The sequence below is a fragment of the Astyanax mexicanus genome, chromosome 21 (genome assembly GCF_023375975.1).
Source record: "Astyanax mexicanus isolate ESR-SI-001 chromosome 21, AstMex3_surface, whole genome shotgun sequence".
In the NCBI taxonomy this organism is placed as follows: domain Eukaryota; kingdom Metazoa; phylum Chordata; class Actinopteri; order Characiformes; family Acestrorhamphidae; genus Astyanax; species Astyanax mexicanus.
In genome coordinates, this window is record NC_064428.1 from 10,567,252 (window position 1) to 10,590,336 (window position 23,085).

The following is a 23,085-nucleotide window of genomic DNA, read 5'->3' on the forward strand; positions in this document are numbered from 1 at the left end:
ATGTTATGTAATAACAAAAGTTTGGGAGAAGGACCACGCCCGAACTCTACGTTCTAACTCCACCCCGTATCAATCAACCGTCCTATAAATACCTCCCCTAACTAATTATCTCTCGTGACGAAAGTTCGCAACCCACCTCCTCCCCAACAACCCCCTTTTTCTACTCTTCCACTTCTCATTAAATAAAAAGGGGGGGGGGGATATAACTGCACGCTTCTTCAAGCACGCAGTTCAGAACTCCAGCCCAAATTAAAAGAGAGAACTCCGGACGACACTAAGAACGACCATCAGTGTCTGAAAGGCAGCAAAGGTACTGAATGAGTGATCTTATTTAAAGGCAGAGGGAACAGCTGATTGGATAGGTAATTAGGTGACGTAGCATTGGAGTCTTTAGTAGAACTTTCCCTGCGCTTTCATAGATACTGCGTTGACTAGCGCTGTCTATTGCATGCGGCCCCAGTAATTTACACTGAGGAAGGTGTAAAATACACCTATAATAATCACAACTCTACCTGTTTATACCCGCTTTACACACGGTTTGGTTTAGTAATGATACAGGACGCTGTTACACATTACAAATACATGCTTTCATGCTGGAATATGGTATGGCATATTAAAAAAAGTTTATAAAATAATTATTTGTATATACTGATATGTACATACATACATACATGTACATATATGTACATATACACCCCATGAAATAGAGTGTGGTACTCAGGGGGTGCTGGCTTGGTAGTTCTTAGAAGCAGGAGGCTCCGGTAAGAGAGCAGGGCTCAGAGAGATGTTCATTCAACAGATCTTTAATAGCCAATTTAGTGTTGAGTACACAGCACTGGGACATCAGCTCAGTACAAGATAGTGTTGTGATCATAGGTGTGTGTCTGTGGAGCGTAAGTGTATGGTATATGTGTGGCTGTGAACAGAGAAGAGAAAATAAATTACAATGTGTATAATGTGTCTGCCTAACACATAAACAGCAGCTGAGACTCATATCTCTCATACTGATTAAATTTAGTGCAAACTAATCACACAAAGCAGTTACTCTACCAATAAACACACATTAATAGCTTAACTAAGTGCTTAAGTATTTAAACAGCACAAATATCGACATAGAATTAACATACACACAATATCACTGAATTCAGCTCCTACAGTTCACTCGGCTAATTACTCGTGTTCACTACTGGCATTTAGCATATAGAGAAATGGATAAAATATAGCGTAAATATATGAACTAATTACCAAATATGACTCATTAGAGAGATATTTACCAAGAAACTTACTTTGGTCAAATTGACGCACACAAATGGTGAATTTAAAGAGTATTTGCCACCAAACACACAGTGCAGCTGCTTCCAGCTCGGTAGACTGCACGAGGGAACTACAGGAGCTCGCAAGGGACAAAACACAAACTAACACTTAGAAAATAACAATTACTGTGGGGCTTTGGCGCCATCTAGTGGGCGTCTATGAACTACACCTCACTAAATTAACTGAAATATAATCAATAAGACTTTCCTACAAAGCCGCCCCCAAATTTAGAACTAAATTTGAATGTATAAAGGAAAGTCTTTAAGCTCCTTCAGCATGACGTGTCGTCATCATCAGTCCATACTGGTAGCCTCACCAGCCGCGCAACTGGCCGGATGTATGTCCGACCCTTCACCTGTACTTCTGCTGCACGAATGCGTCCATCTTCACCAGGGAAGGTGTTAGTCACTCGGCCTTATAAGCCACATGGCTCGTGGCAACTGAGGATCCACTACCATTACCACCTGGTCAGTGGTTAGGTTGTCAGTTTCTGCTTGCCATTTCTGAAGTTTCTGAAGATCTGGCAGATGATGACGGATGAAATTAGACCAGAAATGGTCTGCCAGAATTTGGCTGTGGCGCCAGCGCCGTCTGCAGAGATCACTTGGAGAGTAGACTGCCTGAGGAAGTGAAGCATCTTTTCGGCCCATCAATAACAGATTCGGGGTTACAGGGTCAGGATCGGCGACGTCTGAAGAGATGTATCCGAGTGGCTTTGAATTAATGATGCCCTCAACTTCTATCAGGACAGTGCGCAAGACGGATTCCATCACTGTCTGATTCCCGAGCACCACTTGAAGAGCAGCTTTAACAGATTTGATCTCTCGTTCCCACGTACCACCGAAGTGTGGTGCATTTGGAGGGTTAAATCTGAAGGCAATCTGTTGGTCTGCAAGATGCTGACGGAGAGAATCTTCCAGTGAAGCAAAGGCATCTTGAAGTTCCGCTGCTCCACCTCTGAAATTTGTGCCCCTGTCAGACAGAATCTCAAAAGGCTTACCCCGTCTGGCTACAAATCTCCGCAGTGCCATCAGAAAAGCATCTGTATCTATGCTCTCCAATAGATCCAGGTGTACACAACTTGTAGTCATACACTTGAATATGACTCCCCAGCGTTTCTCTAATCGCCGTCCAATCTTGGCACTGTACGGGCCAAAACAGTCCACTCCAGTGGACCAAAAGGGTGGCTTGTACAGACGGAGCCTGGCGGATGGTAAATCTGCCATCTTGGGTATCACAGGAGTAGCTCGCCACCTTCTACACTCGGGGCAATTATGCTGGTGACGTTTAACTGCCTCTCTGCCTCTTAAGACCCAGTATCTGCGCCTAATTTCACCAAAAACTCGTTCTGGCCCAGGATGGTGCAATTCATCATCATATTTCTGAATAAGCAGCTGTGTGATATGGTGCTTAGAATCCAGCACTATAGGATGGATAGTGTCTGGATCTAAGTCTTCTGCCCTCCGAAGTCTTCCTCCGACCCGTATGAGACCAAGAGCTTTGTCCCACTCTGGAGCAAGAGCAGCTAATCGACTTTGAGGGGATACTGATCCTTTGGTGGGCAGAGCAGATAGTTCATCTGGGAAACTCTCTTCTTGTGCTCGTTTCAGTAAATAGAGTTCGGTGTCCAAGGCATCTGCAGCAGTCCCATTACACTTTTCTGGACCACAAGCCGCCCCATGAAGGAACTGGTGAGTGGTGTTTATGAGGTCAGTCCAAGTCTTGAACTGACTGATGTCGGGCAGCTGAGGACTTGTAACTGTGGTATTGCCACAAAAGACAGCTTTCTTCAATTCTTTATCCTTGCTGTGGGGCTCTAGGACGGGTAAAGATGGCCAGGAACTTGGATGGGAATGAAGAAATTGCGGCCCTTGATTCCAGCGATGTGGGCGGCTGAGCTCAAGCAGTGATTTGCCTCTGGTCAGATCGTCTGCTGGGTTATCAGCTGTGTTGACATACCTCCAGTTGGTGACTTCTGTGAGAGTCTGGATTTCAGAGATGCGTGTGCCCACGAACACCTTATAGCGACATGAATCAGACTGAATCCAGTTTAGCACAGTTGTTGAGTCAGTCCACATGGTGATGTCACTGATAGGAATGGCCAGCTCTGAATTAAGGACTCCTGCCAGCTGTGCTCCAGTGAGTGCGGCACACAATTCTAGGCGTGGCATAGAAATCTGCTTGCGGGGAGCCACTCTGGATCTTGCCATCACAAATGAAACATGGACATGCTCCTGTGCACATTGTGTACGAAGATACGCTACTGAGCCGTAAACCCTTTCTGAAGCGTCACAGAATACATGTGCCTCTCTTATTGCTGCTTCACTGTCTGCACATGGGGGAACATAGCATCGAGAGATCTCAACTACAGGTAGATTTACAAGCTCAGCTTCCCAATTTCTCCACAGCTCCAGTAGGCCAGCAGGAAGTAGCTCATCCCAGCCAATCTCTGTCTTCCACAGATCTTGTATGATGACTTTAGCTCTTGTCGTGAAGGGTACAAGGTACCCCAAGGGGTCATATTGTGTAGCTAGGACTTTATACACATTTCGGAGAGTAGGCTCGGAGTATTCCACTGGTCGATGTCGGTAGCCCAAACAATCTGTGAGAAAATTCCAGCGCAGGCCCAGGGTGGATTCTTGTGGGTCTTGACTTTGCTGGGACAGCCAGAGTTCTGTGCTGGTTGCTTTAGCATCTGCTGGAAGGTGTTTTATGGTTTCTGGGACGTTACTGGCCCATTGCCTTATTTCAAAGCCCCCTGCAGCTAGCAGTGCTCGAATGCTCGGAATTCACAATGTCCTCATTGCCCTCTCTTTGTGCTCTCTCACGTGATGCTGAAGCGCATAGGTAGCGCAACAAGGGCTGCATGTCGTCCCAAAGGGGAGCACCTGCCACTCAAACACAGTGGGTTCATCCTCCTTTCTCTCTCTCCAGAGGAAACGCAGCAGTGGTCTATCTTGAGGAAGCAGACAAATTTGATGGAACATGGATTTGATGTCCCCACTTATGGCAACTGTGTGTTCACGAAACCGTAGTAGAACTCCCAATAAGGAGGGTCCCAGGACTGGACCGGCTAGGAGGTTGTTATTGAGACTCTGGCCCCCATACTGGAAAGAGCAGTTGAAGACCAGCCTGGCTTTACCATTATGGTACACAAGGTGGTGGGGAAGAAACCATGACTCTGTGGTAGACTCAACAGATTCAGGTGACAACCTCTGGACATGACCTGCTTGCTCTAATTTTGCCATTTCTTGATGGTAGTCTTGGGCTTGCTTCACATTTTTTGCGTTGCGGCGCTCTGTGCTCCTTAGTAAGGAAAGACAGGCTGTTGTGGTTGCTTTGAGAAGTGGTGAGTCCTTGCGCCTCAGCAGAGGTGTTGCGTACCTCATTACTCCATCAACCTTGACTTGGGCAGTATGTTGCTCCAATAAAGCTAGAGCTTGCTGATCCAACTTTGAGCGTGTGACACGTTTGTCTCCAGCATAAGGCAGTGTGTCTAATTGCCAAAGTTTCTCTACATGGCGCAGGAGATCAGAAGCAGGCGACGTGACTGTTGTGAAGAGGCATTGCTGGTCACTTGCAGTCAAAGGAAATATGTTCGATGGGCCTTGTAGAGCCCATCCAAGAGATGTGCAGACTGCGACAGGGCCTCCAGGTGGACCAATTCTGACTGGCTGGGTAGGAACAAGCAAGTGGGGGAAATCTGACCCAATAAGTACTACTGGGTGAACTCTGTCTATAGGTGACAGGGGTAGACCCTGTAGATGATGGTACTTTGCAGTCAGAGCCTTTACTGGGTAGCTATGTTCGGATAGTCCAAGCTCATCTGCTGAAAAGGCATGATGAATCTTGAATCTCTTGCTTGGGTTATGAGCAGGTGAAATGTCAAACGAGACAGATGATCCTTGTAGTTGTATGACATCATGGCGGATGGTTCTCAAAGAAAGGATTTCAGGCTCTTTCCTCAGACCCAGACACTGGACAGCAGGGGAGAGGATTATGGTTCGCTCCGAACCATCATCCAACACTGCGAAGGCTTCCAATGATTTGTCCCCACTGTGCAGAATGACTTTGACTACCTTTAGCATAGCTCTCTGAGGGCGATTGGGACGATCCAGATATATAGTGTCTGGAGAGGCATTGACCATGAGGACTTGACGAGTCTCTTGCTGACTTGCTTCATGCAGTACGGTAAGATGTTGCCTTTTACAGATGCTGCAAGGTTTCTTAAGAGTGCATTTCTCCGGTTTATGATTTCGTCAACAGCGCCAGCAGCCTTTGTCCTTTAGCCATTCTGAGATCTGGCTGGGGTTTAGGGACTTGAACTTGGCATAGACACTAAGGTAGTGCTCCCTGGTGTTGCAGTAAGGGCAGTATGGTTTAGGCTTGTCTTTACCTTTCATGAAGGCTCCTTTGTTGATGGATGATGGTGTGGAGTCTCTCGCAACACTGTGCTCTGCTCCATAGTAGATGGTGGATGCCAGTCTCTGATTTCTTTGTACCTTCTTCATTGGTATAACTGGCTCATGGAACAGTTCAGCAGCGTGGCTTGAGATACGCTTGGCCTTTGATTTCAGCTGTAGCCATGCAGAGAACTCAGGAAGTGTGTAAGTTCTATCAGTTCCAGTCTGCAGTATACCATGACTGAAGCAATATTCAACAAACCCATCATGGTAGTTTGCAGGAAGCTTACTTAGAAGTCTATCCACATGCGAGCCACACTTTAGCTCATAGCCATTGTCTCCCTTCAGGGAACGGAGCATGCCAACTAGAGCATGTACGGCAAGCGCAAAGTTATCAAAGCCTTCTGTATCTCCCATTCTGAGGAGAGGGGCATTCAGGATAGTTCCCAATTCGCTCTGGACAAGCTGGCGTGGTTGCCCATATTTCTCCTGGAGAGCATGCAGAGCTGTAGTGTAGGGAGTAGGGTCGTACATGTAAGCCTGAGCAAGTTTGTAGGCACTTGGCAATTTCAAGTGATCTAGAAGAACTTGATATTTGAATGTCTCTGTTAAGTGGCCGTGGGCACCCATGAGACTGTCTAACCCCATTTTTAGTAGGGCGAAATCTGATTCTTTTCCACTACTGAAGGTGGGCAAAGATGGCTTGGGTATTCCATAGGAAGTTGCAATCAGCAAATCCATCAAGCTAGTGTTTGGTGCTGATGTTGACCCTTGGTTTAGATGGGATGTGCTCAGCCTTGGTTGGGTATAAGATGGTTGAGGAGCAGGATGATGCAGATTGGGTCCTATATCCGGGTTGTTTTGCATCACAGGGTGTGACTGGGCTTGACCGATCATGTTTAAACCGGCTACGTCTCTGTGAGGATTGCTCACTTGATCTGGGGTCTTGTAGCATCTAGGAGGCTGTACAGGATGAGAAGGAGGCTGGCTAGGAACTGAGAACCCCTGGGGCACACTAGGAAGCAGTGTAGATGCAAAGGGTGGTGCCCATGGTGACTGCATATTGAGATCATAGGTTTCATTAGGCTGCATTGTTGCATAGATTTGAGCCACTTGATGGGCTCTAGCTGGACTTCCAGTAGTGTGCTGTTGAATTGGAGGTGCAGGAGGTGACTGCTGTAAAGCTACTGATGGAGGTGCTTGGTTGACTGGAGTCATCTTGTAGCATGGAGCTGGAACTGTGGGATCAGATGAGCTTTGGGCTGGGAATATCACTTCACTGACCCTCTTTGGAGTAGAGTGCTCAGAAGACTCTATCTCTGACTCTTTAAGGAAGGCTGCAATGGGTCTTGCCTTTTCAAGCTCTATTTCTTTCTCCTTTAAGCGTCTCTGCAGGGCTAACTGACGAGTGAGACATTCTCTGCTTCGATGTGCAGCTCGAGCCTCCTCATCTAGCTGACGGCTCTTTCTTTCCTGCTCTCTGAGTAATTCTTCTCTCTGATCGAGGGCTTTACGTGCTTGATCGTCTAATAGTTGACACTGTTGCTCAGCTATGTGCTGTTCTTCTACTTGACGCTTTAACTCTGTCAACTCCAAACGTTTAATACGTTCTTCCAGCTCTGCAGCTTGTACATCAGTTAATGCTGCTGTTGTAGAGCGACCAGAAATGGAATTCACACTGACCTGTGACCTTTGTCTGCTGCATTGGGATCCAGACAAGGACTTGTGTGATGGAGATTTGCTGGATAGCGGAGGTGGCACTGATACTGGTTTTGGATGGTACTCAACCTCATAATCGTTGAGGTGGGCTGGAGGACGTCTCTCTCGCTGGATACATGGATGCACAGAAGGTTCCTCTGTGACTTCGTGGTCTTTATCCATACTTGCTTCTAAGGTTTCTACCAATCCGGCTCGAAGGACCATGAAATAGAGTGTGGTACTCAGGGGGTGCTGGCTTGGTAGTTCTTAGAAGCAGGAGGCTCCGGTAAGAGAGCAGGGCTCAGAGAGATGTTCATTCAACAGATCTTTAATAGCCAATTTAGTGTTGAGTACACAGCACTGGGACATCAGCTCGGTACAAGATAGTGTTGTGATCATAGGTGTGTGTCTGTGGAGCGTAAGTGTATGGTATATGTGTGGCTGTGAACAGAGAAGAGAAAATAAATTACAATGTGTATAATGTGTCTGCCTAACACATAAACAGCAGCTGAGACTCACATCTCTCATACTGATTAAATTTAGTGCAAACTAATCACACAAAGCAGTTACTCTACCAATAAACACACATTAATAGCTTAACTAAGTGCTTAAGTATTTAAACAGCACAAATATCGACATAGAATTAACATACACACAATATCACTGAATTCAGCTCCTACAGTTCACTCGGCTAATTACTCGTGTTCACTACTGGCATTTAGCATATAGAGAAATGGATAAAATATAGCGTAAATATATGAACTAATTACCAAATATGACTCATTAGAGAGATATTTACCAAGAAACTTACTTTGGTCAAATTGACGCACACAAATGGTGAATTTAAAGAGTATTTGCCACCAAACACACAGTGCAGCTGCTTCCAGCCCGGTAGACTGCACGAGGGAACTACAGGAGCTCGCAAGGGACAAAACACAAACTAACACTTAGAAAATAACAATTACTGTGGGGCTTTGGCGCCATCTAGTGGGCGTCTATGAACTACACCTCACTAAATTAACAGTTCGCCAAACGCTCTCCTCTGCCAATCAGATCTGTGCAGATGCGAGATCGCGGAGCCACACGGGCGAAGCAGACGGTGAGAAGTGGGAGAATAAAGCGAGAAAAGATGAGAATACAGATGGTGCGCACCAGAAAAAGACATTAAAATACTACAGTTATAAAACATACTAACAGTAATGTAACCTCGCGGTGTTACTTGGAGGAATTAAAGAGAAACAACCGAGACAAGAGTCCAAAATATTCCACTTTACTCCACCTGATCAGAACTCCTCAGCAAGAAAAAAAAAAACCCTCACTCGCAGGCGCGCTCTCTGCTCCCAAAACAACCCTATCTCAAAACTAAGGCAACCCCCAGAGGACAAAAAGCATTGGCAACTTCCCCCATCAGTTTTACCCACAACATAATAAAGTCTGATACAGTAATAATATTAAATAAAATAGAACTTCTGTTTTTTAAAAAAAAAAGCTTATATTTTGGCCAAGTTCAGCAAACATTTCTCCATACATTGTACGATTTGTCATTCATGTAATTATCATGACAGGCAGGTCTAAATCTAATATAAATAAAATTAAATAGAATAAATAAAGTCTTTTGAAGCAAAGTTAACATACAGATTCACATTAATAGACTCGATAAGTTCAGGGTGTTTACATTTATTTTATGATAATGTAATTATTGTGACAGGCCTGTTTAAAACAATACATATTGTTGAAATATATTGAATAGTATGTGTAATTTGTTTTGTCTTTCAGTTGTTGATGACATAAAACACTGACAGAAGTACTAGGCTTCTTCAGTATACAGTATATAATACTGAATCATAACACAAGTTAAAAATGGCGACGGTCCGGACCTCAGCCTGGCGAAATTTTCTCTAACTGGACCAAACTGACTTCTAATTAAATACCCCTGGACTAAAGTTTGGATTATCTGCCCGATACCCGACCTGAACTCGGGCAGAGATTTCCCTCGGGCCGGCTCGGTCGGACTTAAGAAATGGTCGTTTCTTAATAAATATTTTTCTTAAATAATCTTTAGGCTTGCAATGTTAAATAGTATAATTCTGAACAGATTTCGCTCATTCAAACTCCCTGAAAATGTGTTTTAAAAGTTCAGTTTTAACACACTACTAAAAAAATGTCATGTTTAAATAGGACAGGTTATGGCTCTGGTCGGCCTGGGGCAGGACGTGCACAGGCTCGGCCAGGTCGGGCTGGATTTTTTGGGTCCGATCTAAGTTGGGACAGCTAATCCAGCGCTACATTACTGTTTTAATAAATACATAAGTAAATTCCAAGCACTAAATTTAATTAATTAAATTCCTACTAGGATTGCGGGTGGGAGCGGCAGAAATGTGAATGTGGCGGACAGCCACATTTTTTAAGAATGACCCAAAAACGACATCATAGGTAAAGGGCTTGTAAAATAAGAATTCTTTAAATTACAAACATAACACACATGCAAGTGTCATTTATTTTATTTTGTATTATATTTTTATTTTATTTATTATATAGCATTTTTTTGTTTGATTTTGTTCTTATTTTTAATGTTTATTTATATTATATTTTGATACTTTTTCTATACTTAACCTATTTAATATTAGTTTATTTACTTTTAAAAATAGGAATATTTGAAAATAAAAAATATTTACTTTTTAGTTGGTTTTATTTGCTTTATTTTACCTAATGTTTTATTTTTTTTATTTAAGTTTATTTTGAAGCATTGTACTGCATTTTTATGTATGAATAGTGTTATATAAATAAAGTTATTATTATTATTATGATTATTATTATTATGTAACCATAATGCAGCAGATATAAGAGGAGTTACCTTTATCAAGAAGACGGTGCATACACGCTCCCAAGATAAAGTGTTTTTCATGGCGGCGGTGCTGAATTCGGCAAAATCAGCACGACTTTAATCGGGTAAAATAACGAATTTAATCTGGTAATATAACAACCTCCTCCCCCAGTCTTACACACTGCTTTTAGATAACTTTATGCCTTTACTCCTGGTGCAAAAAATTCAAGCAGTTCAGTTTGGTTTGATGGCTTGTTATCATCCATCTTCATTTTGATTATATTCCAGAGGTTTTCAACAAGTATTCAGCATGAAATCACGTATTTGTAATGTGTAACAGCGTCCTGTATCATTACTAAACCAAACTGTGTGTAAATCGGGTATAAACTGGTAGAGTTGTGATTATTATAGGTGTATTTTACACCTTCCTCAGTGTAAATTAATACACTGGGGGCGCGTATGTATATATGTCTATGGTTGGACCAGAGACTGTAAAAAAGATGGACGCCGTGTCTCCGTTCCCATTCATTCAGTGAAAATGAAGCCAAAATCTTCCGCCATTTTGGCGATCCTGAAACCCGAGTCTGCGCAGTAGAGACCAGAGGAGGGAGAAAGACTGTGGAGAGACAGCCTTCTCATTTGAATAACCCCGCCCCTGAGGGCTGCCTCGCGGTCACAGACTGCAGGGCGGGGCGGGGCGGAGCTGACGGTCTGTTATTGGTCCCGCCCATAACCAGCCCTTTTACAATAACCACACCTTTTTTGAATAGAGCTGAATAACGTTTTAAAAAACGAATTCTGGGGGGATATAAAAATTTGACAATATAATCAGAGGTTACACTAGCTGCTGCATTTAAATAAAGGAGGTAGAATTACAGTATATTAGAAAAAAACGTGATTGAGAGTTGTCTGTTTTGCCATTGAAACCTATGGGGATGGGTGGAGTTACACAGCTTTCTGCAGCCGAACAGCAGGGGGCGCCCGACCTGTGGTGGCTTCACTTTTGAGAGACAATTCTCTGTCCAGCTATATACAGTCTATGGGTTGGACTGCTGTAGTTGTTCTAGAACGTGCCTCACCTCATTGTTTGACGTTTTGTGAACGTTGTTGGCGCTAAATGTGAGAACATGAGCATCTTCTCTAAAATCCACTCCACTCTGAGCAGCACATAGTCGTCTGTAACTGCCCCAGTCTCAATTTGTTGAATTAAAGTTTTTATTTCCTCTTTTATCCTGTCGCGAAAATACTTTTCTTCTGGTACAGGTCCGAGCACCTGCTTCTGACTGGCATCTGAGCCCTGCCCCAAAATTCAGGAGAGCGTTCTGATTGGACAGTGATTGGATTTTATTTTGACATGATTACAGCTCTGCGGTTAGACGCAATGCAATCGCTGGGCATTGTGATTGCTTTACACGTTTGCAGCGCCACAGTGGAATACAATGCAGTTGAGGTGATTTTAAGTGCAATTCTGACAAGAATTCAGCGTTTCTTTCTTTAAATACAAATCCACACACACTGTTTTTTCTGTTCAGAGATTGGGTGACATTAAAGCAGTGCACTGGAGCTATTGCTATTCATTGTGGAACATTTTCCTCACATCTGTGAGCAATCTCGTGAGTATTACATTTAAAAGGAGGAGTTCATGTTTAAAGTACCTTATGGTGAAAAGCAATACAGCTGTGCCTTGATTACATTTCAAGGTGTATTTTATACATTCTGGCAATAATTCAGCGTTTGATTTTGAAAATGCAAATAAGTGTGTATTGTTTTTCAATAAAGAGATCAAGTGCAATGACATGTAATGTAATAGTAGTTTTGCATTTTATTTTGGCACCTATTCTGCATGTTAGTGAGGAAAAGCAATGCATTTTGTTGATTGTTTTTACATTTTTCCACCCTAGTGTTTGCTTTTCAATTTGGCACTAATTCCTCTACATACGGCCATGACTGTTGACCAGCTAATCAGTCTCAGAAATCTGATTCAAATTTACACAAAATTGACACAAATTTCACATGGTTCACTTAATGCGACAGCGGCACAGACATACAGATAAAATACATTATGAGCAAGAATGTTCTTCACAGCGAGTGCAGACATCTGCAAGCTCTCAATCTGCCATATCTACAGGGTCAGAGTAAGCTGTGGGGGAACAACTCCTCCAGTAATCAGAGCAACACATTAATAAGACACTTGCTGAGTATGCCCTGTCTGAAGAAAGTTAGATGTCGAGGTTAAAGGTTTTAAAAACACTTCACTAAACCGCAAGCAATACAACACACAATGTAATACTTCTCAAACGTGTGTTAAACGCGTTTCACCTCTTGTCACGGCACAGCTACTACAAACCGGTAGCAGACCCATACAAATACTGTACTTCATTTCATCAGCTAGTCTGTACAAAGTCCAGTACTGCACTTTGTTTCAATATTTTACTATAAAGAAAGTTTCTTATAATTTATGTAAGAATTGGAAATTGGAATTGGTGCATCTTTGCTGTTGACTGTGGGTTGGAATGCTTTCCATTACATATTGCTGGTAGACACCATGGTCCCATGAGCACATTAGATATTGTTCACTATCAGTTTAAATAATGCTATTTTTAGATATCTACTAAAATGCAGCTATGTATGGTCATATGCCAATATTATGACTACCTCTTTAATTGTCCATCTTATCAGTTCCACTGATCCTATAGGACACTCTGTAGTTGTATAATAATTACAGACTGTAGTTCTGTATCTGTATCTCTACATACTTTTATTATGCTCCTATTATTATATTATTATCTCCCTTTTCTTCAATACTCAGGACCCAACAGGATAGACCACCACAGAGCAGCTATTATTATTTGGGTGGAGGTGGTGTAAGAAGTGCTAGAGTGTGTTGTGCTGCTGGAGTTTTGTGGATTGACACTAGTCCACAAACAGCAGCTTGTAACCACTGATGAATGACTATGACCAACACTGTAAATCTGTGCAGCAACAGATTCAGAGCTTCTGTCTCTGACTTTACTTTATCTACAAGATGTTTCAGCTGTAGGTAGGAGTGTAATAGAGTGGAGGACAGTGAGAGATTAAACACAGTGTTTAAAAACTCCACTCTGCCTGAAAGTTAGACACTATATAATAAAACACCGTTGCTACTGTCACTGATCTGTGTGTGATGGGTTTAAACAGTACTGTAGTAAAGGTAAAGGAAATTGGTCTACGATTTACTCAGACGGCGCTGTCTAGACCTGGTCTTTTAAGAATGGGTGTAACAGCAGCCAATTTCAGAACACTGGGGGCATAAGCAGTAGTAAGAGAGGATAATGAGATGGGATACAGGTGTAGAGATATCAGCAAGACAGAGCTTCTGGAGTGAGGTGGGGCCAGATCGAGTAGGCAGGATAATATTTAGGTAATTATCTGTGATGAAGTCAGTCCTGTCAGGGCAGATTATGGAGAAGAGACGACCACAAAAGCTAAGAGCAGTGGAAGAGCAGTCAGAGTAAGATTTTTTTTTTTATATAAAGAGAACCATATAGATTTAGTCCTGAAGTTGAGAAAAGCAGTGCATTTTCAGAGGAAGAGGAAACTGCAGGAGTGGGAAGTTGAAGCTAATTAGTGACTGTGGAAAAGAGTCGTTTAGGATCATGACCAGAAGCTTTAATTAATAGAGAATAATAAACAGAGCCCTGCATTTACTGCAGCTTTATATTTCAGCATGTTTTCAGAAGAAAAGTGAATGAACATGTGAACTCAAACGTCTTAAAACACAGAGTTCAGGGTAAAGCAGGGAGAGGAGTTGGTGGACGGCACAGTTCTGGTCTTAAGGGGAGCTGGAGTCTCCAGGGTGTCAGAAACAGACACAGCACAGCAAGAGACAGAAGAGGAGAGTTTACAGATCACAGACAGAGAAGAAGATCTGATTAGAGCAGAAAAGAACACAGAATCTACAGCAGCAGAATTACAGAACAGAATACAGGTTATAGGATGTGATTTAAGATTAGAAAGAGATTAGCTGTAATCAGTTTATGATCTGAAATGCTGATATACAGACCAGAAACCCCAGCTGGATTATTATGATTTAAAAAGATATTAAAGTAAATTCTTGTGGAATCTTAATAATGAGATGTTCCTTGTTTATGATCACTTATTCCTTTTACATTTTTATCAAAAAATACTAATAGTTTCACTAACACGCAGCTGACAGGAACCTTTTACAGTGTTCCCCTTCACATTTTATCCATTATTATGCAATAAGATAATGAGTTTATTATACTTTTATATTTTGAATCTGTTATTTACCTATATTTTTTTCATATTTTGTCCAAAGTTTAACATGAATTTTTTTAGGGTACAGATTCTGTAACCAACAACCTATCTCTTAACGTGGATAAAACCAAGGAGATGGTTGTTGACTTCAGGAGAGCTCCAGGTGTCCACCACCCGCTGAACATCAACGGCTCTGCTGTGGAAATTGTGGATAACACCAAGTTCCTCGGTGTTCACATTGCAGAGAACCTCACCTGGTCCCTCAACACCAGCTCCATAACCAAGAAAGCCCAGCAGCGCCTCTACTTCCTGCGGAGACTGAGGAAAGCACATCTCCCACCTCCCATCCTCACCATGTTCTACAGAGGCACTGTAGAAAGCATCCTGAGCACCTGCATTACCGTCTGGTTTGGGAATTGCAACACCTCAGACCGCAAGACCCTACAGCGGATAGTGCGGACAGCTGAGAAAATCATCGGAGACTCTCTTCCCTCCATCACTGAGATCTACACCACACGCTGCATCCGCAAAGCCACCAGCATTGTGGACGACCCCACCCATCCCTCACACGGACTCTTCGCTCTGATGCCGTCCGGCAGAAGATACAGGAGCATCCGAGCCTCCACTACTAGACTCTGCAACAGCTTCATCCACCAGGCAGTCAGACTTCTCAACGCACAGAGACAGAACTGAACCCCCACCCCACCCACCACTCACCCAACACACTCGCACAAAACTAAACTGTACACCCCCCCCCCTTTACACAAAACTAAACTTTACACCCCCCCCCCTTTACACTCACAAAGAACTGAACTTCACCCACACACACACCCAGTCAGCACACAGAGGCTGACATGACTTTATTTGCTGCACTCTTAAAAACTATAAACACTACCTCAGTAACTGCTGTGATTATTTATGTTCTATATGTTACAGTATGTCACACATCTCTGCACCTTATCCCCACTATACACTTTATTATACCGTATCGGTACTGCACTGTCCTGTCTTTAAATTGTCTCGTCTTTTGTATTTATTGTTATTTAGTGTTATAATTTTATAATTTTATGTTGCACTGTCGTCACTCCTGCACTTTATGTTGTCTATTGCTTGTTGTTCTATGTTGCACCATGGTTCCGGAGGTTCAATGGGGTTGAATTATTTTAGCTAATAGTAGCAATAATTCCATATTTAGGTTTGTTTACATGCAGAGATGTTGTCCAATCTGACTGAATTAATTATGATTCTAAAACAGTCTGATGAAAATGCTCACTATCTGATCCAAACCATGACGACCAGCAACATATGAGTTTAGTCAGAGTAAGAGCAGTATACGGTGGCCCTGAAGTGCAAAACAAATTAACATGTCAGAAAACAAAATTACAAAAACTAAAACACATTTACAAAACTTAAAACAAATTAACAAGACGCAAAACACTTTTACAAATACTGAAACACTTTTACAAACGCTGAAACACTTTTACAAACGCTGAAACACTTTTACAAACTGCGATTTCTGACGGAAAGGGAGGGTCTAACACACAGGAAGTGCTTGATGCGGACCCTCCTTGTCAGTCAAGCTGCGTTACGATGAGAGAGTTGAGTTATGAACACCAAACTATGTTTTGTGGCACGTATTTTAGCAGCAGCAGTAAATACTTAAACTATCCCTGTCCTGTTGCTACCCCCGCCGCGGGGTTCACCTAATGCCCGGCGGCCATCAGCCACTGCCCCCGCCGCGGGGTTCAGCTAATACCGCAGGGGTTCAGCCACTGCCCCGCGGTTATCAGCCACTGCCCCCGCCGCGGGGTTCACCTAATACCCCAGGGGTTCAGCCACTGCCCCTCGGTTATCAGTCACTGCCCCCGCCGCGGGGTTCAGCTAATGCCCGGCGGCCATCAGCCACTGCCCCGCAGTTATCAGCCACTGCCCCCGCCGCGGGGTTCTCCTAATACCCTGGGGATTCAGCCACTGCCCCGCGGTTATCAGCCACTGCCCCCGCCGCGGGGTTCAGCCACTGCCCCGCGGTTATCAGTCACTGCCCCCCTCGCCGCGGGGTTCAGCTAATGCCCGGCGGCCATCAGCCACTGCCCCGCGGGGTTCAGGTAATACAGTACAGGAGTGGCTGAACCCCGCGGGGCAGTGGCTGAACTCCGTGGGGCATTAGCTGAACCCCGCGGCGGGTGCATTAGCTGATGGCCGCGGGGCAGTGGCTGAACCCCGCGGCGGGGGCAGTGGCTGATGGCCGTGTGGCATTAGCTAAACCCCCGGGGTATTAGGTGAACCCCGCGGCGGGGGCAGTGGCTGATGGCCGCGTGGCATTAGCTGAACCCCCGGGGTATTAGGTGAACCCCGCGGCGGGGGTAGCAACAGGACAGGGATAGTTTAAGTATTTACTGCTGCTGCTAAAATACGTGCCACAAAACATAGTTTAGTGTCCATAACTCCACTCTCTCATCGTAACGCAGCTTGACTGACAAGGAGGGTCCGCATCAAGCACTTCCTGTGTGTTAGACCCTCCCTTTCCGTCAGAAATCGCAGTTTGTAAAAGTGTTTCAGCGTTTGTAAAAGTGTTTCAGCGTTTGTAAAAGTGTTTTAGCGTTTGTAAAAGTGTTTCAGCGTTTGTAAAAGTGTTTTAGCGTTTGTAAAAGTGTTTCAGCGTTTGTAAAAGTGTTTTAGCGTTTGTAAAAGTGTTTCAGCGTTTGTAAAAGTGTTTTAGCGTTTGTAAAAGTGTTTCAGCGTTTGTAAAAGTGTTTTAGCGTTTGTAAAAGTGTTTCAGCGTTTGTAAAAGTGTTTTAGCGTTTGTAAAAGTGTTTTAGCGTTTGTAAAAGTGTTTCAGCGTTTGTAAAAGTGTTTTAGTGCTGGTAAAAGTGTTTCAGCATTTGTAAAAGTGTTTTAGTGCTGGTAAAAGTGTTTCAGCATTTGTAAAAGTGTTTCAGTGCTGGGAAAAGTGTTTTGCGTCTTGTAAATTTGTTTTAAGTTTTGTAAATGTGTTTTAGTTTTTGTAATTTTGTTTTCTGACATGTTAATTTGTTTTGCACTTCAGGGCCACCGTAGCAGTAGGATATTAGCTGAAATTTATTTAAAGGAAATAGAAGAAAATGTTTATTACATTCACTGATTAAAGAAGAGATTACTAATGATTACACCAAACCTCTGGATGATACCTGTACCAGTCGTCCCAGTGAAGTAATTTACAGATATTAACAGGACTGTTTTCAGTGCATATAGAGCACAGCAGCTTCCACCTTTCTCCAGTTCATGGTATATCTAATTTATACTTTAATCTTCATAACGGATGATAAAATAGAAATTCTTAACAGGAGTGTGTGACCTGGGATGCTATTGTAAATAAAGGGACACACATTTTAATTACTTTTATACTTCACAGAAAAATTACATTTAAAATGTGTTTTTGGAACCAAGTCTACTTGATAAGATAATTGTATAATTTAATGTAAAATTCACGATTGACACTGAGCAGTGAGCACACTCAGAACACACACACACACTGAGCACTGAGCACACTCAGAACACACACACACACTGAGCAGTGAGCACACTCAGAACACACACACACACACACACTGAGCAGTGAGCACACCCAGAACACACACACACACACACACTGAGCAGTGAGCACACCCAGAACACACACACACACACACACTGAGCAGTGAGCACAATCAGAACACACACACACTGAGCAGTGAGCACACTCAGAACACACTCAGTATTGTGGAATATTGTGAGCACCCAGGAGCAGTGAGGATTAAGGGCAGAACCGTGTCGTTGATGGAGCGCTGCTCTAACCACTGATCCACCACTGCTCATATTCCAGTAATTCTACATGCTGCTGTTGCCCTGTATATGTGGAGAATGTACTGTAACTCTTTGACTGTAAATGTAATGGATGCAGGAGTTTATATAGCTGTTATTCTTCTATTTAACTGATCACTTAAAGGATTATCCTCCTCGCTCAATGAGATAAAACTGCATTCAGAATGGCCTCAATAGCACTGCTCTATGAATGTGTTCTATTCTGATTGAGCTATTAATCTGAATATTGTCAGATTATCAGGCTGCATGTAAACGTGGTTAAAATCATCACATGATATTTAGCATGTTATAAAATTGTAATTTTAGGTCTGAGTGAATCATATCAGAAGAAATAAAATCATTTACATTCAATTCAGGCATACAGACTATTATATACAGGAGACAGGTGTGTTTCTGTCACACATCTTTTCAGCGAATAAGAAGATAAAACTGTTGGGAGCACATTGTTACATAATTTTATCAAACATTCCTCCTACAGCTGCATTCTCCATTATCTGGTCCAGGGTGTGAATTATCAGAGTCTTATTTGCTTACTGTAATTTTTACAGTACATAAATGATAAATACATTACACCAGCTAATGTAGCACATACCACACTGTAACCTTCATAGTCAGAAACATAAACAATATACAGTATTATACAGCAAAATCAACAGCTAGTCAATCCCACAAACACACACCCAATAGAATAGAATAAAACTTTAATGTCCCACCAAGGTGGGAATTTTTCTCTGGTTTCACCATACAAAGGACAATTAAGTAACAAACACTTCCATAAAACAAAACAAACAACATATCAGTAAATAACAATAACACTGCTATAAATAATAAACATGTACAAACCAGGAACAACTTAGTGCAATGTTTTAATGCGTTTGATGGCACCCTTTATTTAGGGGTGCTGGGATACATTTTAGGTGCTGGAGTTCCACTAAAAAGGGCTAGCGATGTCCATGCACTTTACATTAACATCTGAAATCTGCACTATTTTACTCTTAATTCCTTTAAATGAACAAAATCACTGTACCAAAATTCACACTGTAATACAATCAGCACCATTTTATTCTCACATACATAATAAAAAAATAAACAACTTTTAAATATAAAGCTCACATAAAGCTCATTATCTTACATAGCATAAACACTTATTACACATTTCAGTAGTTAAAGCACAGAGAAACTGATGGTTTTTTTAGAGGCTGAATTATAGAAAAAGCTGCAGCAGAGCAGCTAAACTATACAGCTGAGTTCTGTATTAAAACAGCAGGAGAACAGAAACACAAACCCACTTTAAAACCCTTAACCTGCTGCTGAAATAAATCCTTTATTAAAACACTGAATTACAGATCATATAAAAGTACAGAGAGTGAGATTCTCCTTCTGAACCCATTAGAACAGACCCTATGCTAAGCTAAGCGGCTAATGTATTCTCCATCTTTTCATTCTCTGATAAAACTGATCCAGAACAGGTTTATCTTGGTCTGTGGTGTTACACAATGCTTCATGAAGCTTTCAGTGTAAAGTCTGGATGTTTCACTGGATACAGAGATTAAAGCAGTGTCCTCACTAAAATCACTAGAGTCACGTTATAACAGTAACTGAAGCTTCATTACGTCCCTGAATCCACTGTGAAGATTCAGATCCCCGCTTTATTCCACTGACTGAAACTGGAGAAACATGTTCTGATGTTTTAATCCGTTATATTTTTCATATTTTATACCTTATTTACTCACAGTTTTCACACCAATCCTTTAAATAAAATCTAAATCTATAACTGATCTATTTTATATCTGAACCCATCGATGCCCATCAGTCCATCTGATCACATATTCTGAGGTGATCAATAAAAAGAAGATAAATCCTAATCCCAACACAGCACAACACATTCAGTTTTAGAATAAAACCCTGTAATTAAATTGTGCAGATTGTAATTGTGAATATAAGAGAATATAATTTGTATTATTTATTATCTTTGTCTGTGGTTAATATAAAATGGAGAATTGAGTCAGTGAAATGTTTATTTAATGATTTAAAGATGAAACTGGTTTATTTTAGTTGTTATAAAGGTTTATTAGTGTGAATGAGCTTCAGTGAAACAGAATGAATCTTGTAGGAAATGAAACTGGACAGTAGAAGCAGCGTAAAGAGGAGTATGGTATAAACATACCAATAATCTTATTGTAACTATTGTTTGTGTCCCCTGTACTTTTGCCCTATAAGTGTGTTTGATGTCCCCTGTACCTTCTGCCCCTACACTGTGTGTTTTGTTTTGCACTTCTCTGTATCTATCGTCTGAGCACTATTTACTCTGTCCTACACTTTTCTTGTCTGCACTGGAGATCTAGCCTAATAGTGTTTCGTTTTACTGTACAACCCTGTATCAGTATAATGACAATAAATTGAATTGAATTGAATCAGAAGCTTCACTGAATCATTTTCTGATTAAACTGCTTCAGCTGTGTTAATGATCCAGAAGCTTGGTAATGGTCATCACTAGTGTAAAGCTGTAGCAGTGAGGATGTAGAAAAGGACATTTCATAGCTCTATAATGAGGGAAAGCAGCACAGAGCTCAGTGTATCTCCAGCCTGCAGTAAAAGCTTTATTCTGAAGGGTTTAGCAGCAGCCAGAGGCTGGAGTTTCCTGCTGATTCAGAATAAGAGCGTCCTCTGCAGGGGGAGAGGAGTATCACCTATTAGCCTCAGCTGGATCAAACTCAACTATTAACCAAACTAATAAAACTATAATAATAACTAAACTAACATTTATAACCAGATTAATCTAATCTAATCTAACTCAATAAAGAAATTCAATATTAAAAGTCCCTGTTTATTTTTACTGAACATAATTTAACCCTTCTTTAGTCATTATAGTTACATTTATCACAGGTAATAATAACCAGTGTTACTGTGGTCAGTAATATTACTATAGTACAGTCCTCTGATTTAAATCACTGTTATACAGGTAAAGATGTTTAGATTTATATACTTTAACCAAATCAATATTTAACCCTTTAAATGATTAAAAAAAACATCAAATCATTACCAGAACAAACGGTATTTCTTATTTATTTATTTTGTATTTAATTTAGTAAATATTCTTTACTACACAGTAAATTTGCCAGTGTTAACTTAACACTAACAGTGTTTATTTAACACTGTCCAATTTACTGTGTATATTTTGATTAGTTATATATTATTTAATAATTAATTAACCACAAGCATGTTGCTGAGAACACAAAATATGCATTAATGCCTGTGTGTGTGTGTGTGTGTGTGTAGAGTGGAGCATGGAGGGAACATCAGAATGAAAACAGGACTAAAGAAATGTAAGTACACACACACACACACACTCACTCATACACAAGCTCTCAAAAACACGCATTCACATACACACAAAAATATACACACACATTCATACACACAAAAATACACACACACAAAAATACACACACACTCATACACACACACACTCATACACACAAAAATACACACACACACAAAAATACACACACACTCATACACACACAAATAAACACACACTCATACACACACAAACATACACACACACTCATACACACAAAAATACACACACTCACACACACACACACACTCATACACACACACTCATACACACACTCATACACACACAAATACACACACACACATACACACATACACACACACTCATACACACACTCATACACACAAAAATACACATACACACACAAATACACACATACACACTCATACACATGAAAATATACACACACATACACACAAAAATACACACACACTCATACACACACACACAAATTCACACCAGTACACACACACATACACACGCTCTCAAATGCGCACACTCTAAAAAACAGAGGTACGATATGAGTACTTTTTTGTACTCAAAGGTACACTCTTCATAATTGTACCCTCAAAGGTACAATATTGGTCTGTACAGGGTCAGATTTGTTCCCTCTGAAGTACAAAGTCATTTCTAACAGCAATAAGTACAGATTTGTACCATTTACCCAGCCAAAAGGTACATTCTGTATTCTGTATCACTGTACTAATAAACAATATATATTTTAATTGAACATTTTTTATTTGAAAGCCAGACAATTTTGGATCATCAAGTTTTTGAGCCATATTTAGTTAATGATGAAGTTTATCATCTTTACTGGCACAAAAAAACATGGGTACAAAAAACGACTTTCACTGAAAGGTACTTTTTTGTACCTCAATATAAGGTACAGCCCCAGCGACAAGCTTTGTACTCTTGTAAGTACAAATCTGTACTTACTTTTCTTATTGTGCACACACACACACTCACACACACACACACATTCACATACATACACACAAAAATACACACACACACACAAATATACACACACTCATACACAAAAAACACACTCATACACACTCAAATACACACACACATACACACCCAAGCTCTCAAATACACACACACACGCTCACACAAATACACACTCATGCACACACATTTAAATACACACAAAAACACACACACTCACACAAATACACACTAATACACACACACACAGATTTAAATACGCACACACTCAAATACACTCATACATATACACAAAAAAACAAAAATATGGGAGGTAAATTCTACCAAACTGAAAACACTAAAATGAAAATGTAAATACCGTTTTGCACTTTCAAATACATGTAAATTAACAGTAGGTGGAGCTACAACTACTGAACCTCCAGCAAAACCCCAAATTC

General features: G+C 41.4%; 2 protein-coding genes and 1 long non-coding RNA gene across 14 annotated transcripts in view; 1 reads left to right on the forward strand and 2 right to left on the reverse strand.

The window, feature by feature from the left end:
- LOC103029360 (ribonuclease inhibitor-like) overlaps positions 1-23,085 on the forward strand; it is a 605,885-nt gene that overhangs the window by 138,976 nt on the left and 443,824 nt on the right. For 3 of the 12 annotated variants that reach the window (XM_049470081.1, XM_049470084.1, XM_049470082.1), the window contains exon 12: positions 21,616-21,662. The exons of the other annotated variants lie outside the window; for them this stretch is intronic. In XM_049470081.1, coding sequence (XP_049326038.1) covers positions 21,616-21,662 — 47 coding nt within the window. The remainder of the gene's footprint in view (positions 1-21,615; positions 21,663-23,085) is intronic. 12 annotated transcript variants of the gene reach the window in all.
- Positions 788-3,410, reverse strand: LOC111195703 (uncharacterized). Its single transcript, XM_049470094.1, has 2 exons — positions 1,287-3,410; positions 788-916 (listed from the first exon to the last, which is right to left on the reverse strand). Exon 1 carries the CDS (start codon positions 3,390-3,392, stop codon positions 1,716-1,718), a length of 1,677 nt encoding a protein of 558 aa, XP_049326051.1. The 5' UTR covers positions 3,393-3,410; the 3' UTR covers positions 788-916; positions 1,287-1,715.
- Positions 7,728-8,307, reverse strand: LOC125785919 (uncharacterized). Its single transcript, XR_007428208.1, has 2 exons — positions 8,227-8,307; positions 7,728-7,856 (listed from the first exon to the last, which is right to left on the reverse strand). It is a non-coding gene; the product is annotated as an uncharacterized LOC125785919 (long non-coding RNA).

Bases quoted from the DNA above. Each gene is read 5' to 3' on its own strand.
- LOC111195703 (XM_049470094.1), bottom strand. From the start codon at position 3,392: ATGTGGACTGACTCAACAACTGTGCTAAACTGGATTCAGTCTGATTCA.